We start from the raw sequence: 20,220 nt of genomic DNA on the forward strand, positions 1-20,220 counted from the left end.
CTCGTGTTGTAATTGTCTCTTTGATCGTGACTGGACTCTTGATTAATTGGCGTGCTCGTTTCATTTCATGTGTGATAATATGGACTCTAGAACGAACACATGAAATATGTTATCGTCATATCTGTAAAGCATTTCATGCGCCAGCATTAGATTGGTTCGTCACCGTTTAGCACGGTGGAAAATAAAAGCTGTTGCGTTAAGAAGCGATAGTGAAAATTACCTTTCCGTTTTACGGTGAATTACAAAAAGAGGATACATTTTGCATCCTGTGCGACCTACAAAATAAGCGTCACGTGCGTCCTCACGTGTAGTGTAACGACAACTGTCTGATTAATATTTTACTTTGAAACTACAACCAGGACGTGCTTGATTGAGTGTTTGTCGCCAAGCTCCCACTTCCCAGCGCGTATACTACGGTGTGTGCGTAAACAGAGGACTCTGTCTGCTCATGTTGGCAGCGAGGAGGAGCAGATCTGACTGCGGCACGTTTCACCGGACTGTACGGACCCCCGCGGCCGCTCGGATGACGACATGGCGTCCGAATCGACCCGGAGATTCACCAAGAACCTGCTGAAGCCCGGGACCGCTGCGGAGATACGCCAGACAGCTTGCAACGCTGTCAGACACTCTACAGTGGCGGTGAGTAAAGAGCCGGTGTGAATTGACAAAAAAATGTAAAATCGCATTACTACTTGTGGACCCACTTTAAAGGCCGAACATTTTAAGTGGAGCTGATTTTGAGAGGATGTCATGTGTACACATCCTCTGCAGACCACTGCCCCCCATCCAGCTGTGCGGGAGCTGCCATTGACATTCATCTTGCATCTTTCTATGCAGTGCAGGCATCAGTGCAGCAATGCTTCGTTTTTATTGATCCCACAGGGGGCGGATGGCATCCACTGTCTTTAAATGCTTAATATGTCTCACTGTTTCCTTTTATTTCCACTTAAACCTGGTGCAATGGCTTGTAATGTGATTATACACGTAGTGTGGCGGTAAGGATGTGTTTCCAGTGCGTCTGGATGAATGAAATAGTGGCTTGGCTGTAGGTTAGTGGGCTGCATCTGGAAAATGGAGGAAAGGACCCGACAGGGAAAACACGAGAGCAACCAATGCGCTGTATTTACAACCATTTCCCTCCCCATTATGTGACTATATTATGAGAAAGGTAGACTCCAGTGGGTGTGTCACGCCTCATAGCGAGGAGACTCTCATGAGATATAAATGGGGAGGAGGGGTGATCGGTGCAAAAAGAAAAAGAAAAAAGAAAAGGTACACAGCATATTATATGAAGCGATTCATGTTTTCGATATGCGTGGAGAACAAAATCTTGTGGGTTTTTTTTTCTTTCTAGTTATGTGTGTGTCTATTCTTGAGATTTGCATAAAGAAAGGTCACTCCACTCACTCCACTCTGCTCTGTTTCTCGTTCTCCTCACTGTGGTGTTAGTGTGTCAGTGGGACACAGCTCAGCGGAGTGCACGATTGATTGCAATACAAGAGTGGACATTCAGTTTAGTTTGGTTTGGGTTTTTTTAAATTGTAAATTGTAGAATGCTTTTGGTCTGCGGCGCCGCCCGGGAGACAATATAAAAACACGTATAATACTGTGTTCCTCATTTAAAAACAGAAATTAATGTGACTTACACATATGTTCTCATGATACTGAACACTATCGGATGTACACATTCATGATTCACATGTTGGGTACATTACAAAGGAGACGCTTGCACTGCAGTACATCAAAGTGGAGCTTTACCGTTGTTTAGCGCTTCAAGACTTATAACCGGACATATGATGTAAAATGGACTTTTAATTATTTGTATACAAATTGTTGGGTCTCCAGATTGCCTGTCTACCCATTAAACATGGAATTAAACAAGCATGCACATTTATTTTATCTGCCTATTGCTGTAAATGTGTCTATGATCTGTTTGGCACTGGCGCCCACTGTTATGTAACAAAAGTGGATAATTAGCAGAATTACCACTACTCCTTCACCGAGTTTCTCTGCCAATGACACGATCAGCTATCCTGGCCGAATTTCCAAAATGAAAGAACCACTTTGAAGTGGTGCCCGAAGCAGTAATTAACAATAGTGGCTTCAAGCAAGGTAAGCAGAGCTGTGGTGAGTTTTTTTTAAAGTACAGATTAGCTTTAGTTGACAATCTTCACTTCTAAAAAAGTGTCACTTGACTGCATGGTGAAGTTTCCAATGCTGTTGCGCAAGGCAGGGAGCATTTCCATTGTCTGAACTGCTACGGTCCATGAGTTGAAATGCCTTTATTCCAAATTCTGGGCTCTGCTCCCGCATGTAGAGGCAAGCAGCAGAAGAAAAAAAAGGAGGGCACAGACTTGCCTTTCATTCACCAAAAGTAACAATTCAGTGGATATCAAGTCGACACACTTCTGTTTAAATGGCAGGTTTTTGTGATATAAAAAAAAATGAGACCAAGATTAGTTAAATTTTCCACAGTTATTTTGTGACCTAAAACCAGCACCATTTAATTTGAACTCTTAGACAATCTGAAATGACACAACTTAGTTGATGTGGTTGCAGAAGTGTGCACACCCTTTTCAACTTGTCCATCTGTTTAGAATTCACCAATCACCTTCAAATTAACATTAGTTAAAGTACCTGTGATTATCATCAAATAAAGTTCAGCTGTTCTATTATGTATAAAAGGTCAATTTTAAAGTAAAGTGAAAGAACATTATTCAAATTAAGCGCACTCATACCTGTTATTAGTGGTGAACACAGCAGTTTAAGCACATACTGTACAATGCAAGTGGGGCCGATGTGACACTGGAAAACTTACATTTCTGTACATTCACACTGCCCTACTTTAAAATGGCCTTTGTGACCTCTCAGTGATTGATATGGAGTTTTCATCAGGTCCAGTCTTAAGTTTGTCCAAAATCTTGATAGTTTCCAAATGGAACTTGAAGTCAGCTGGCTTTATCTGGTGGAATCTTCAATCCGGGTTAAGCATGTGTCTAAATGTTGCTGGTATGAGGCGGCCGCTGAGCACAAGCTCCGACTAAGCGGGCGTGTAAAATGTCCACAGGCGTTGTGAGCGCGCTTGCATGGATGTTTTTGTCAGTGCGTTAATGCATGCCCCCTTTTTTTTTTTTGTTGGTGAAAGAAACCAGGTCAGCAGAATAAGGCCCTGTGGCGTAACATTCAATGAAGCGTGAGCCTCTCGTTCTCACTCTCATTGACCACACTTTCTCTCGCTTTCGCTGTCATTTCTGCTCATTCACCCATTTTCTAGACTTTCTTTAGTTTCACTGTTGTAGCCATGAAACAGAAATCTGCTTTTGCCTTCTCCTTTTGCGCCGTCAATTCACTGGATCCTTTGTAACTCCTCTTTCTTGCAGACCCCCCATCTTCAAATGTTTCGAGGCATCATGGTGGTCTTGATGATTTGTCTCATGGCTTCAGTCTGATCTACAGTACAAATATCGCGATTGACATGAAACAACCAACCGCACAATCGAATGAGATCCGATACAAGTGCTCCAATCAAAAATGAATACTAGAGCACATATATCAAGCTAACAAATCTGCTGCCTTTTGTTTATTGTGACTCTCACCAGAATACAGCAGCATATAGCCACACGTGTCATCCTTGTGGCAAGTGCGGCCTGCTGGGAGGAACCACATGACATATTGTGTTGTTGGATGCCAGCCACACAAACCACACAAACCACATTCCTGCCCTTGCATCCCATCCTATAAGCCTGTATCCATTTAGGCCGCCACGATTGAGACCTTGTTATTGGATGGATGCTGCGAAATTGCCACGGTTTTGCCCACTCCATAGATCTGTCATAATTGAGCTCCTCATGGTCCGAACCAGCAAATAGATTGTTCTGAATGATAATGTCACTCCCCTGTAAGTTATAGTCCCACATAGTTACCTCCCAATACCCACCACCTAGGCTTTGGAACTGTTTTGTTGGTAGTGGAACCTCAAAAGTTGATCGCCAGCACTTTCTGGAAAAAAATATACATGTAGCACAATATTTCAAGCAAGACTGTAGCATATTTTGCAAAACTTTCATCAAATTCCGTGAGCCTATAGATCAGTAAGTGTTGAAATGCTGATTTTAGGCACTTTTGTGTGCATTAAAGGGGAAGTCAACCCCCAGAATAGTTTCTTATGTTCTATGCAGCCCCACTGGTCTAAAAATGGTATTCTGGTTAATATTGTGTCAGTGGAATATGAGTTAAGCATCCAAAATCCAGCACTTTTTATCATTATCAGATGGCGGCCATTTTGCAGTCGACTGAAGATGACATCACATTTTCTCAGGGCTCAGGCAATGACCAATCACAGCTCACCTGTTTTCTGAAGCTGAGCTGTGATTGGTTGTTACCTGAGACCTGAGCAACTTTGATGTAATTTTCACTCGACAGCATGTGGCAATATGGCCGCCCCATGAGATGGATAAAAACGGATGGATTTTGCTGCATAACTCATATTCCATAAATGTAATATTAATAAGAATGTCATGTTTAGACTAGTGAAGTCACTTATAACATATTATTGTCAAGAAATGTTTGAAGATGACATCCCCTTTAACAGCAAAGGGACTATCAAAGCAGCACTGGAACTTATAGCGACGTAGCAGTAACGCAGCCCCCAAATTGTCTGTGGCTAGAACCGCAATTTTTGAATTTCCTGCGGGATGATAAAAGTAAGTTGACATCAGTAATAAAAGAACCAAATGTACTGTCAGGTGAGGTGCTTAAGCTTAACTCATTCACTGCCGTGGCCATTTGTTTTCATCAACTGGAATCAAAATCAAAAGCCTGTTGATGGTAACGTTGCATCACTTTGGTAGTAAATCTTGGCTTGTCACATCGATTATGAGGGAGAAAAATGCGAACAAAATGGAAGTCAGACAAGTTTAGGCAGCTCACATTTGAAAATAGTTTGTTTACTAAAAAAATATAATATAAAAAATAGCTGATTACTAAAGAGCCAAAAAAGCTAGAACCACACTTATTTTATTTCTAGTCAAAGAAAATAATTTACCGTATTGTCACAGAACACAACATTTTGTAGGTCTTGAAAGATAAGTCATGCCTGGCCTTGTGAATTCTGGAAAACAGTTCACAGTGAAAGAGTTAGAGCCAACATTACAGGCAAGTATCGTTGTAACAAGTCCTACTTTTTCTAAGGAAAAAAAATCTAAATTCAAACAAATCAGAGGTCAACCTGCAAATGGACTGTGTTGAGTTTTTTTGCTCTCCGCTTGGAAACAAACACAAAAGTCCAAGTCTGAAAAACAGACATCAGGAGAATATGAACAACATGGGGATTTTTTTTGTTTTTTTGTTTTACAAAACAAGGCTTTAAAGGCTTTGGTTTCAGCGTTCACACAATAATATATTATCACTTATTGTTGTAGCTTACTGGCCTCAGTCACCAAAATGATTACGCAACAACATAGCGGTTTTAGTGGCGCTCAAGTCACCCAAACTTTCATGTAATCGTTGACCACTTCAAATGTTTTCCTACGTCAATCCTAATAAACCCAAGAAATCTTGTAGTCTGATATGCGCTTCCCTGGAAGTAGGAGAACAGCTTACCAACGCGGTCGTGTGAAAACGTGAACGTCACCCTTAAAGATCGCAACCTTCTTCTTTCCTTTATTTTCAGATTTTTATCAATGACCTGAAGCATGTGACTGAGAGAAAGGTCACATCTGCCCAACATGTGTGTTTGTTTTTTTATCCACGCTCTTTCTTAAGCTTTGCCCAGTCTGTTGTCTTACTCCCTGCCAGAGAGAAATACGTGCAATTTATCAAGCATCTGCTCTCTGATCCTCCAAATGGACTCCTTTGGCATTCCATCTTGCGCTGTTTTTTTTTTCTTTCTTGCTTGCTTTTGGTTGAGCTCGGGGTGTTTTTCCTCTTGTAATAGTCTGTCTCTGTGATCTTGGAGTGAAAATAACACTACCGGGTATGTCTGTCTGTCTGGAGCTATAATGTGTGTCAGACAGGGTTTGAGCAATGGGGGCATTCTGGGAAGATCCGCCTGTGTGATATGAATGGAGCGTATTCGTCCAGGCTCTTCCATGTCAGTTTGACTCTGCTCTCTCTTCACGACAAGCTGATTTGCCTGGGGTGCATCTTGCTCAATTTGTGACCTGCCAAGTTATACATGAAGTACATAGCAGCGTGTATATGTGCTCCCAAAACCAAAAAACACGGAATAAGACCGACTCCTACGAAACAGACAAACTGTTGATGCTGAAAATCAATTGCCCCTGAGGAGAAGAACCGCTTATATTAACAGTGAGCTACCCTTTTGCGTAGATGTGCTGCTGTTACCACGGCAACAGAGGAAGGTCAATTAAGATGGAATTCTAACAGGAAGCCCTCCTATCACTCTTTGCATATCTCTTCTCCTTTGTCTGGTCCACTGTATGTAGTCCCATCTCACTTGTTGCAATTCCGTTCCTTTTGATGTTTTTTTCTGTGTATAATTGCATCTTTTATTTCCATATAATTCATATGTAGCTGCATAAGACAAGAATCAAACTCAGATCAATCATTATACCATAAAAAAGGGAAACACAAAGTAAAATGGAGATGGTTGATGTGGCCTTCATTAGGCCAAACCTGTTACTTGCGTCTCCTCTTAACTCGTGATTTACAAGACTAATGTTACATGCGGTATATCTGGTCGCGACACTGGCCAGTTTACTTGGGCGGCCCGCCCAAGTATTAACATGGTGTGGGAAAACACTGACGTGTTATAATCACGTAAGTGTGACACAAATATTGCAAATATCTCAGCAACGATGAAATGTAAATATTTTCATAATTCTAATTCGTTAATTGTAGGTTTATATTAAAAAGATTCTGAATTGTCTTAAAGTCAGGTTCTTCATAAATGTAAGAAAATACTTTTAAATTCATGTCAACAGTAAATTTCAAGAAAACAGTAAGAAGCACCAAAAAAATGGCCTTTAAAATTCAATTTCTTTTGAATTTATAGGAAAAGGAGATATTAAAAAAAATCTGGCTCGAAAAGGAGAATCGATTGGATATTGGTGATTCGATTTTTTTTGTAAACCCAGCCCTAATATTTATATTTATAAGTTCACATGTACCGGTGACTAAAAAGCAAAGCACAGAGAGTCTTTCGCCGATATACACAACAGCAGTCAAAGGGCCGATCATTGTCGACAGACTCAAAAACAGTGCTGAAGGATTTTGAATGTTGTTATTTTTCCTCAGTATTGCAATTGCAATTTTACATATGATTAGTGAGACTTTTTCAAGGTCCTCTTCCCGTGTATTTTTTTTAGCAAACACAAGCAATAAATTAATCTGTATTACAATAAATAAAATCTGGTTTATTATACCTAAATGTGTTGGGTCTACAGATTAGGCGTACACAAAAATAAAGGCAAATGAACCTTTGAAGTAATTTGAAAGACAGTTTATCTACTTCAGATAAACACTTTGACCTGCAGTGTGTTAAGCATTCACGACAACATCACAAATTTCGACCAGACAAATGTTGTGGCAAATGAAGTCAGTAAATCATAAACCAGATTACAACAATAAAGAAAACAAACCTGTGGATTTGACACTTTAGGCGTTATATGTACTGGTTAAACCAGGCAAGTCGAGAAGATCAATAAAAAAAAATTTGTTTTAAAAAATACAGAACAACTAATATGATTTGATAATAGTCTTCTAATGGTATAAAGAGGCTTTTTGGGTGTAGTCATCATGAGCATTTTAGTGCTTGAAAGATGCAGTTTGTTTCTCAAGGACTGTAAATCGCCCTTCCTGAGCATTTCCTGTCATTATCTTGCATAACTTGAATATCATACATGATTACAGTGGTTATTCAAAATTAAGATCTTCAGGATGACTCTCTTGTAATTGGAAATTTGTCAAAAGCTGCCGGAATAGTGTGACTCTAAAGTTTAATAAATAAACTCGGAGGTCAAACCATCTTCACGCTTGATATTCAAGATGTCAGCCAATCCAACGCAAGTGTTGTTACATTTTTTATTTATTTTTGCATTTTTGTGATGCCACAGAAGTCCATATACCCTGCAATAGACTCTGCCTCTCACCCAAAGTAAGCTGGAATAGGTTCCAACACACCTTTGACCATAATGAGGACAAGCAGTACAGAAAATGGATGGGTGGATAATCATAGAACTGGAAATGGAAGTTAAAGTCGTTCACATCCATCTGTCCTGGATGTTCAGTACAATCCAAATCCCATATAAATGTTTTTATTTATTTCTACCGGGCTTTGATCAGCATCCAAATGGTTTGTGGTTTGACCATTAAGCTTTCACTGTAAGTAGATAATTAAGGAGGACAAGCAAGACTCACTCTGGCATATTCTAGTGGAAGTACAGGGTTGCTAACAAAAACATGCATCCTCCTGCGGTTTTGTAGTGAGGGTGTGGACGTACTGAAATCACATTGTGTAGGTGGTCTCGGCCTCTTGTGCCCATATTGGCGCAGCGTTGTAACCGCCAATGTGACAGGGGTCACATTGACGCATCGCCTGGCAGCTGCCGTCCTCTTTGTAAGCTCAAGTACGTACTCGCACGGGTACAAACAATGTGATTTATTGTGTCTTTGGAACATGCGCCGTTGCCGTCGCCCCATTAGCTAAATGTACGCCATGTCATCGGACATTTCATTAGGTACACCTGCGCAATATCTTGAGATCTTGAGAGTACACAAGCTGCTTATCAAAGACAATAATGATTTAGGGCTGCTATGTTGAATTGAATAACTGGGATAATTTGATTGCCAAAAAAGGTTCAGAACTATTTTTTTACACCCATTTTAATGTTAATGCACTCCAGGTGAAGAAATAAGTTGGCGCATTGGCTAGATGCTATGCTAAATGCACTCACCATTATCCAACCTTTTTTGCTCGGTCCCGTCAGCTATTGGAAGCTGGATGTGCAGTTTATCTGGTACTGGTCCCACACGGTAACATTGGAAATATGCTGCTAGAAAAGCTCAGCTTGCCTTGTGTCTACCACCGACCTCAGTATTAGTATATATGATTCTTAGACACAAATGCAAGAAGTAGTGCTACTTCCGTCGTTTTTGAGCTCACGCCAGCGAGCGTTGACATTTAAATTGACTTCTGTCTTTGTAACAAATGGGGAAAGGGGAAAGTGACGTATGCCATAAAGCAATCAGCACATTTGTAGTTTTTGGTGTGGCAGTGTTCCTACCATCCTCCTCAAAGTTGCTTAGTGCCAGTAAAAATGATACAGAGGCCCTCAGGCCATGTAAAAAAAAAAAAAACATACAACTAGTTTTAAGTCAATGTTTCATCAGAAGAGTTATGAAAATACTTGATTAAGGTTGAAAAGTTCCTTAGTGCAACTTTAATCTCTGAAAAAAGCATAAATCAGGCTACCTTCTTTCTGTGCAGTCAGAATCTCAAATGTCTAATGTTCTATACTGTACATCTTGTGTTTGTGTCACCTGTGTTGAAACTTTTGAAAGCTTTCGTCTGCAGTCTGTTCTTTCACACCTCCAAGCCTCCGTTTGTATCACATCTTGGTGTCTTTGTATGTCAAAGAAGATTGTGAGTCATGTGTCACATCTTGAATTGTGTTTGTGCACTCTGTGACAACGTGGAACAGGAAGCCACTTTCTGCCTCTCTGGCTGCAGTCATTTTGAATTTATGCACACTCCTTCGTGTAGGGCCTTCATCATTAGTTGCATGCAAAATGTGTTGTGAGAGGCTCTCTGCAGCAGGACAAGTGTCTATTCACTTCCACCTGTAAAATCTCCATAAATTCAACTTCCTCTCTCCATTTTGACACTTTTTTTCACCCTTTACAAGTGATTTTCAGTGAGGGCCATATGGAGGGGAAAACCAGAAAAAAGCCATGGAAATAAAACAACTATTCTTTTTTTTTATGACAATTTCTCTTATTCAATAAATATTCAAAATACAAATATATGTGCAATATTACATTTGTCGCTTATATTTTAGTTGTAATCACATGATTACTGAAAAATAAAGGAAAAAATAATATTAAAAAAATGTTTTGTTTTTTTCAGCTAGGTCGACAAATACACAATAATTTTTGTGTGTGTATGTTTTAATCTAAACTGAAGAGTTTGGTCCCACTCTTTAGTCCCACTAAACAGAGTAAAATGTACACTTGCAAGAGAGTAAAATATTAATAAAATATAATAATATATAGTAAATTTTACTCAAAATAGTTTTACTGTGTACGAGAAAATGTGCCTATCCCATGAAAAAAATTTGTTAAAGATTTTTCATTCAGAAAAAGTACATTTTGTAAGGAGATATTTTGACTAATTTTTACTAGTTTATTTAAAAAATAATAATGAAGTCACTTAAGGGTTGAGGAACAAACCCATCTCATGCCGCTCCTATTGCGTGTTAGTATATCATTGGTCAGCTGGAATCTTCGTACCTCTGAGGAGTCATTTTTGGTCTCATTTGGATATCAGCAGACAGTAGGAGTGGCACAGTTCAGGTGGTGGCAGTCTCCCAAGCTGAAGGTTGTGAGTTTGTTCCTTAACTCATGTGTTTTTTTTATTGTATTGAGTCAATTTTACTCTAAACAGAGTCTATTTGTTTCCACTCTCTCGCTCTCTCTCTCTCTCTCTCTCTCTCTCTATATATATATATATATATATACTAGTATATGTTATATACTAGTAAAATGTACAAAAAAAAATTCCTTCTAAAATTTACTTTCTGAGTGAAGAAACTTTACTAGGTTTTTGTCATGGGGTAGGCCAATTCTCTTATACACCATAAAAATACTTTGAGTAAAATTTACTCTAAATATTTTACTCTCTTACAAGTGTACATTTTACTTTGTAAAATGTACTCGATACAATAAAAAAAATACAGTAACACACGATTTGTGACAACTAAATCTCTTTATATTCGAACTTTTTTTTTTTTGAATTTTATTCTCACAATGTTTACTTTAAACTTTACCTCTTCTTTCAGTCTGGATGGCTGATTCTCAACTTTTATGTTACGTTAACGCCTTGTTGCATCAGCAGCATTTGCAGACAAGAGAGTGTTGGGGATTAAACAAGATGAATAGTTCTTTGACGTTTGTTATGACTGAGCTGCAGACTGGGCCGCGTTAGCTTGATAACAGTGGGACCGTGCACGACCAGGACTTGGTGTGTTTCTTCTTCTCAATGACTCATTCAGACACAGAGAGGGAGAGAGAGAGAGAGAGGACAGAGAAATAAAAGCAAAGAGATGAGCAAGAGGAAACAAAAAGAAAGCCTGTGCTGTCTGTAGATGAATCAGGCCACTGTTTGAATGCTACACGATGCTGTACAATGAAAGTAAGCATGACATGGTTGAATGTGATCACAAATAGGAAACCTTCTGGACACCGATTTTCATCTACTGACAGATTGAGACGAAAGGGAGGTCACGGTGGGGTTTGCTACAAGTACAAGTCACCGACGACTCCGTTGGGTCTCAACCGTAACTTTTCGCCTCATTTTCTCTGAAGCCTCAAAGCCAGCCTCAACCTTAAAGGATGCCGCCGTGCACTCGGTTATCTAAGGTCTCTTCACAGGCCTCGGGGTGGAAAAGGGGGGATGTTGGGTCCACTCCACATAACTGCACTAAGAATAGTTCACTGACTCTCTTGTGTGTGAATTGAAGTGTTGTGTCTCTGCCTCACTCTGCATTCCAGAGTAGGAGGCCTGAATATGCTGCTGCCATTATCGTTTGCCCCACTGCCCTCGCCCTTGAGCATCCACACACACATTCATGCATGCTTTGGGACGCTTTACTGCAAAGTGTGTATCTGCGAACCCTAGCTTGACAAGAGTGTGGCGAGTGAGTGAGTATGAATGCCAGGTTGTGGTGATCTATAATAATAATAAGACTAGGATAAATAATTTCAAAACTTTTCCAAATTACTACGTGTAAACTCACTTGATTGAAAAAGCCTGTGATTAACACCAAATCAATTTCTGTTGTTTTAGTAGGCTTTTGAAGCCCGAAGCTTTTATACGAACACTGTTTAGTCTTCTGCTTCTTGAAATCACAGACGAGAAAGTGAGCACGAGCTCAAGCCAAAGTCTGGAGCTGTTAAAACAGAACCGTTAATCCATTTTACACCCTTTAAGATCCGCCTGTCTGACTGCTCCATGTAAGCTTTGATCAGCTTGACTCACTCAACAATAATCCTGTCCGGCCGGACCTGTCCCTTTTGACCCGATAACACAAGGTATAAAAAAAAAAACAGTAATTGAGACGAGCTGCCATTATTAATCTTTCGGCACTAGAGCCAAGCCCAGGTAGAGCTACGCTGATAAAAAGCATTATGTCTGTGGCACAAAGCAGATAAAAGAAAACTTCAATCTCTTGCTGCCAATGTAACAGAACTATTAAGAAGAAGTACCATTATTAATCTCATGGGTTATTGAATTCATTGGATTACTGTTTGAAATTGCAATCTATTCCCATATCTAGAAGACGTATTTAAGACATTTTCTCTTAGCATTACAAATGTAATTTGACAAGATTATCATATTTTCTAGAATTCTAATATAGCAGCAAGAAGCTGTAATTGATCGGTGGTCTCCCAACATTGCATTCTTGGCTAAACTGAGCATTCACCCTGCGGCATTTTCCGCACTCAACATAGGGTACGAGCCTACAAAGTAGATACTGAAACTACAGTAAATGATACTGTATGTTATAAATACATTCGACTTGCTAGTTTGATTTGTTCCGTGACCATGCTCGTAGTATTTCCCCATTTAAATGAGTGTGAAATTAATCTGCTCCAGCCTCCCAAGTATAAAATAAAGAAAAACAGTACTACAGTATTTTAGCGTTTTTTTTTTTTTTAAATAAAGAAAAACAGTATTAAAAAACATAATAAATGAGAATATAATTACAGTATGAACAGTTGTATTTTATTGGATGTGTGTCTTTAAGGGGTGTGGCTTATTGAGTGACGTCATGTGCACCCTACTCCCTATATAGTGCCCTACTTAGGGGTCGCGCCATTTTGTAGTGGCGTCCGAATGTCCAGAGAACGAAAATGTAGGGCACTCAAAATTACCCACAATGCACTCTGAAAAATAGTGAACATCGATGTTCACTAAACCGGGTTGATATAGACCACAATGCATTGCGATATGAAAAAAACATGGCGCAAGCGCGGAAATGAAATCTGATGCATTAATATATACTACGAAAATAATTAATTCGTTTTAGTTGAACATGTGTACAACAAAGGAAATAAAGTACAATTTTAAAACATTTTCATTCACGATTAATAGTCGGTGATTTATGCGCCGGTGCGTCGTAAGAGTTACGGTGGTCACGTGATATGCGAGGAGGAGAAAGTAGTGAGCTGGCTGTCTGAAACAGAATGAGGGCACAACATATTAAGCCACTATATAGTGGAGGGCAATGTAGTGAATGTGAGGGGTTAGGGGGACAAGGGTGGACATTCGGACACAGCCTCTGTGTGAGCTGTGGACAACAGCAAGTTTATATAACGAGTGTTGTTATTATTTATTTGTGGGTGTTGCCGTTGGTCCACTTCTTGCCCACATGTGATGGATGGCATTAGAGTACTTTGTTTAATGTGATGTCATTCGTTGGGTTTTTGTCTCCACCTGTTCTTGTCAGCCCTGTTGCTTGTGTCTCTTGTCCAGGTGTGCCTTTTTTTGGGCTAATCAGTGTATTTTTGTTTTTTTTACCATTTTGTAGTATTGTACTTTTTTTCCCGTATTAAATATTGTCGAGTTCATTCTTCACTCCTTCCTTGCTTCTACTTCGCCACGCCCCTCCACATTTACTTCCACAGCAACACCACAAAAACCCACTCCTCTGAAATTTGTCCTGATTGTCATTATGTGTGTACCTTTCTTTATTTAACTGAGAATGGATGTCAGCTGTGTTTCGTAATTGCACTTTCCCTGCAAAATGCAGTATATGAATGCATAAAATTTAACATATTCCCTGTGCTGAGGCCATCCATAACAATTTTTCCTGGACTATTGCTGTTCACAAAGAATGCTCAGGCTCTGTCTAAAAGCTCAAGTTATAACAGATTCTATTTCTAGTTGCCTCAGTCTGATACTAAAAGAGGCCCGCTGGCTTGCATTTTAAAGGCGACCTGGCGAAAACGCTGAGTCGCTGCAAGTCATAAAATGTGTGCTGAATTCAGAGACACGGGATTAACTCTTAGCTTTATGTCTGCGCTGATTTATCTTATGTCATTTGATTGTAGTTCTAGTGTACAGTGTATAAGTGAGCTGGAAGTAGACATGCAACGGAAACAAGACATGGAGGGGAGGCTCTAAATCAAGAAAATGGAGGAGGAAATTTGGGGAGATGAAGGGGGAGGAAGAGGATTCAGTAGGGCAAGATTATATGAATGAAAACACAGGTGGAAAAGTCTTCAGCAGTGTGGCGTCTTTGGTCTATAGTGGTAGCTCGGGGATAGAGAGCAGGGCTTAAGTGGGCGTCTGCTGGATAGCTGCTGTTTGTTTTAGTTTAGCCAGAGGTCCCGTGTAGGATTTGTGTAGGTGTTACATGCCGAGTGACTGATTAATCCATTGCGAATGAGGGCTTTTGCAGAGTTAAACTTTTTGTATTGCTTCCTTGATCTGGCTTAAATGAGGCTTATTAATGGAATATGGCATTAAGTACAATGCTAGCTTGCTAACAATGCTAACAGTCTTGTCCGTTTGACAAGTATGAAAATTCATGACAAAGCTATACCCTCCTGTAGCAGAGCCATCTACTGCATCTGGTTGGTCACTGCACCACTAAGCACCAATGCAAGTGGACTGTAACAGCAAAATAAAAAATAAAATCATCGTATTTGTTTATTTGATCGTGTATTTTATTCTTTTATGAAATTGTTAGGGCCGAAACTTTTTATCGAATTGATGCTTTTTTCTGTCTTTGTGGCTTTGTGATTGTTTTTCCTTCACAGACTAATGATACTGAGACACATGCATCGTTCAATGTATAAATAGGTTGGCCTGCTGGCAGTGTGCCAGGGGGAGTAGTCCATAAAGTTCGGGATTATTTAACACTTAAAAAAAATGCATCTGAAATGTGTCTACTGCAAACTGCAGAACTGGCACGTCTATGATTGCTGACACAGGCTAACATAAATAATAGCTACTTTAAAAAATGTACCGCCGCTAGTTGCTTTGACGCGCACGTCACGCACCAGGCCAGGTCCCGCCTTTTAAAGCCACACAGATATTATAATGTAGAACGTGAGGATGGTGACCCCAAGTGGACAAAAACAGTATGTGCGCCTCAAATGCTCTTCTATTACGTCAGAGGATTGTTTAATCCATGTAAAATCAACTTTTATCTGATTATTCAATTAATTGATGGGCTGGTTGGCAGAATACTCCGTTGTAAAAGTATTTGATTGCTGCAGCACTAGTAGAAATATTTTTTTTAAGTAAAAATAAAAGCCATGTATGTAAATGTAGTACAGTATTGTTTTCATTGTTGTAAATAATGAATAACAGAAAAAATATAACATTTGTGTTAAAATATGTCATTTCACAAGAAAACTATTTTTTTGTTTGCCACATTTTTTCTAGTTTTACAACTTTTTGTCAGTCTAATGTGTGTCCTAGCCATTTGTTCTCAAACAATTTTTCCCACACCAACACATAATGGCTCCATTCTTGGCCTATTCATGGACATTTGCTCAGATGTTCTCACTTAATCCTGCTAACAATTACACTGACAAAACTTTGGTGGGTGAAATTACACTATGAAACTGTAGAGAGAGCCAAACAACTCCATTTTTTTTACTTTGCATCTGCTTTAGCAGTTTGTAGTAGTGGACCACACTTTATTTTTACATACACTGAATCTACAGGGTTGATTTAGGATGAATATAGCAGGTTCAGGGTGAGGACACACTTTTCAAGCTGACAGAGTTACAGGAAGCAGCAATCATTGGGGATAATTTCCGAGTGACAGCGACCTCGACATGCGGTGGAACTGGAGGAGGGCTTGTGGCTTTTTCGGAGTTTGATTTGGCTCCAATACAGACACGTTTCATCGTGGTTGCTATGCTTCTCCCTTACCCCCTTACCTAGTCCGGAAACTAGAGCTGTGTTACTGGATCAAGTGGGATCGCAGTGAGGAAGTGGACAGATGGCAGCGCTGGGAGAAGAATCATAGTCTCATATTATTATATTGCAATCTTAGCCTTTGATGAGGAGATTAAGATCAGCACAGCAGGGTGAAGTGAACCTTTCATTGCTTTCCCTGCTTTTAATTAATGTCTCATGAAAGCCAGTGTTAAAGAGCGGCTCTGTTGCCTGCTGCTGCTGCTGTTGTTATAAACCATCCCTGGAGTACGAGCATTAACCTGTTTCTCATTTAAACGGCCTTTGTTTTCTTAATTTCAGTGTACCTCTGTTACCAAACAACCCTCTCTCAGAATGTTGCTGCCTCATCTGTTTGTAAAATGGTGGGTTTCATTGCGAATATTAAATGCAGAGTTTTCAGATGTTCGAACAATACAACCGAGGTCCGGGCCAGGCGTGAGCAGCGGGAGGGAAGTGGGAGAGTGAATTAATGAGGCTGCAACTATGTGACACTAGTTCTGTGTCTCTCTGGTGCTACTGTTGCTACATGCATTCGTTTGCTAAATAAAATCTCTTGTGTGCCCCATTTTATGACTTTGTTCGAAATATGCTTACACAGGACTTTAGGTGAACAGCAGGACAGAGTAGTGAATGAATGGAAATGTCATTAATCTGTTCCAGCCTCTTTGACATGTTAGGGAAAAAGAGCTCTATAATTTTGTACTAGGCATTGTCCGATTACCGGTTTGACGGTTTACCATGGTTTTAAAAAGTCAAGGTTTCAATAAGTACTAATACTGGCTGCCACCAATAATGAGCTATTCTTCTTCTTCTTCTTTTTATTTTTATTTTTTTAATTTTTTTTGAGGGACTAATCAGGGCACACTATAATTGGCTGCTTGCAGAGTTGAGTAAACGAGCTGCCACTATAGGGGCAAGCAGAAAGGGGAGGAGTGAGGACAAAAGACAAGACAAAATAGACACTGCAAACACGGCTGCCTTTTGCTCAGTTGATTAATGTGATATGTACAACAACAAAAAAAGGTGCCAGTGGTTACTAGTTAGCCCCAAGGACAACATGAGCAGTCCACAGTAGGGCTGCTCGATTATGAAGAAAATTGTAATCCCGATTAATAATTGAAATTACGATTAGGGTGATCATTAAATTTTTGGTACAAAACAAGAAAATATTTCAACATAAAAAATATATTAAGACACGTTATTCTCTTTGAAACACTATATTTATGCAAGTTCATTTTGGACCAAACAGGATTTATTAAATTAGTTATTTTTAAATAAAATAAAATAAAGATGCAAATATATACATTTAAAGAACTCAAAATAGTATTAATAATCTTTTATTTTTGTTCACAATTATAATAATTGAAATTGTAATTGAATTTTGATTAATTGAACAGCCCTCGTCCAAAGGTCTATTCACAAAATACCTCACCAGTCGTGGGACACTGTGACTTACTAAGAATCAAAACAGAAGAAGAATTAAAACTTTTTTTTTGTTTATTTACACTTGAAAAAGATACATATAAAAAAAAAAATTACCCAAACATTTTCCAAAACAGTTATCACGGTTATCATGGAGGGAGGTGCAAAACAACATATGGAAACAGTTGCAAGTTAAGCGTTCTGTAAGATGCAATAATATAAAGTTGTTTTATGTAGAGGATAAAGAAAACATGCCTGTTGCTCCACAGTTTGCGTTCAAATTTCCATTGCTTGAAGAGTTTTAACACCGTTGCACCAATGCTAGTGTTAGCATTCAAGCTAAGATGACTAAAGCAAAGTGTGGTTGTTTTTAAATACACAACAATCAAGCCTCTTTGTTTTATTTTTAGTATGCTGCTTGTTGTGAAATGACCATATACACTCTTCTTCCTCACACACCCGTTCCCAGCATTCCCATTCACAAATCTGTGCCCCATCTCCCTCTCTTGCGCCTTCCTTCCACAACATTCATACTGCCTCCGGATTTCACTTCTTGGTTAAAGACATTTTAATAGCTTCCTTTTCTAAATCAACCAGCAGCCAGCCACCAAGATAATATCTGTGTCTCTCGCCGCCTCCTGCAGATTGTGTTTTAAAGTAACAACAGATGGGCGAGAGTTGAGGATGCTTGCTCAGCCTGTTGTGTTTCGCTCTCAGCACTAGATGGCATCGATAGCGTACGATGTCCTGCTGTCTCCTCAACTTTAGAAGCCACAATCCTCAACAGGCAAGCGCCCAATTATAACAAAAAAGTAGAAGAATAGCTCTTTTTGATTTGTGATTTACAGTGAGGTGGAAGGAAAACTAAGAGGCCATTTTGTAGAGTGCAGATCTATACTGAGGGGGGTATATAAAAATGATGGTGTGTTCCTTGGATCTGCTCCAAATTGTCAGGAATTCTCCATTGGCCCATGATTTAACAAGGCCCGGGAGAGTTTATATATATAATCCTGTTCACAGATGGATATGTAATCCAGTAGTGACAGGTAATAGCAAAGGTTCCTTGAGTTTAAAAAAACAAACAGTCATTTGGCAGTGTTGTACCTTGTGTTTACCAACATGCTGTGATTTTATTTTTTATTTTTTACATTGTTAAGTAGAATCTCAGTAAATCATTTTTAACATGCCATATACAAATAACAAAACATCTTGGTTGTTAAAAACATACTGGTTTTTTTTGTTTTTGTTTTTTAATCAGCGATAGTTTTGAAAGTTCAGTACAACAGGTAACCACACACTCAGCTTGGAGTTTTACCACCTTCCTGTTTGTGCATGGTTGGTGTGCAGTAGTGCACACTGAGGTTTTACTGAGAACTCGGGTCACATTAAGAGTGCTACAAATACTTGGCAAATATCAATTTCTTGCATAGAATTTTTTTTTTAGAAATTGAATTAATCCATTTTAGGGACAAACTGAACCGTTCTGTAATGTTAATGTATCAAGCTCTCTCTCTCTCTCTATCTCTTTCTCTATCTCACTCACTCACTCACTCACTCACTCACTCACTCACTCACTCACTCACTCACTCACTCACTCACTCACTCACTCACTCACTCACTCACTCACTCACTCACTCACTCACACGTTTGTTTTACTATCTTTGTGGGGCCATCTGATTGACATAATGCATTTCCTAGCCCCTTCCCCTAACCCCAACCATAACAAATGATTACCTACCCCCATTCCTCAACCATAACCCAATTCAAACCTGAGCTCTAAAACCAAGTCTTGACACTCAAAAAGAGGTTTAAACTTGTGGGGCCCAGCAAAAATGCCCCCACGTGGTCGGGTGGGCCCCACAACTCTGTAAAGTCCCGAAATGTTAGCCCCACTAACAAAAACAAGACCACACACACCGACTGGCTAACAGCTAACAGCTAACAGCTAGTCAACTTTACAGTCTCTTTTGCTGACGCCCATGTCACTCACCATGCCACGTCCCGCATCTTAAAGCAGTACACACTCAGTCACTTGCCACATTAGAACGTTAAAATGGCACCCCCAAGTGGACAACAATAAAACACCTCTCATGCACACTATTGTATTTAATACTGTAATACGAAATCAAATGTTATCTATTTCTATTCTAAAAATGTTCGATAATTCCATAAATAATTTTTGCGCTTCTTTTGAGGCATATTTTTTTCATACAAATTGCATGAGTGTCCAAATTTTACAAGTTTCCGATGCACTGCCCTTTTCACCTTGAATGAATGTCACATTTGAATATGCAAGCATGCAGTCTTTCGTATGTAGTTTTCTACAAATATGTTCTCTTTGAAATGTTTTTTTCTTTAATCATCAAGAGAGCACAGCCATTAAGAGGCTTGCCGTGTGTACCCCATCTTTCTCCGCAACCTTGCGCCATTAAGTGCCAGCGTCCTTCCTGTGCCGGTCGCCATGGAAACCAGAGAATGTTTTCCCCATCGAAACTCATCGGTGCTCTGCGCCACATCAAACGGCATGTTAGTCCGCTGCCAGCTCTTCAGGGAGCCTAACTATAGCCCAGCTAACTGCTTACGAGGCAGTCTCCAGGAGTTTTATCAGGCCCACATAGGCTCGCCTTCTTTGAAGCCGGCAA

At 39.6% G+C, this 20,220-nt stretch overlaps 1 protein-coding gene across 2 annotated transcripts in view; it reads left to right on the forward strand.

The window, feature by feature from the left end:
- dock10 (dedicator of cytokinesis 10) overlaps positions 1–20,220 on the forward strand; it is a 66,330-nt gene that overhangs the window by 659 nt on the left and 45,451 nt on the right. The window contains exon 2 of one of the 2 annotated variants that reach the window (XM_086079776.1): positions 459–639. In XM_086079776.1, coding sequence (XP_085935902.1) covers positions 532–639 — 108 coding nt within the window. In that variant the 5' untranslated portion in view covers positions 459–531. Of the gene's footprint in view, positions 1–391; positions 640–20,220 lie in introns of those variants that run through there. The other variant, XM_086079775.1, reaches the window with a different exon arrangement.

This window comes from Leptonotus elevatus, chromosome 7 (assembly GCF_054856555.1).
Source record: "Leptonotus elevatus isolate MCC_2025b chromosome 7, RoL_Lele_1.0, whole genome shotgun sequence".
NCBI classification, from domain to species: domain Eukaryota; kingdom Metazoa; phylum Chordata; class Actinopteri; order Syngnathiformes; family Syngnathidae; genus Leptonotus; species Leptonotus elevatus.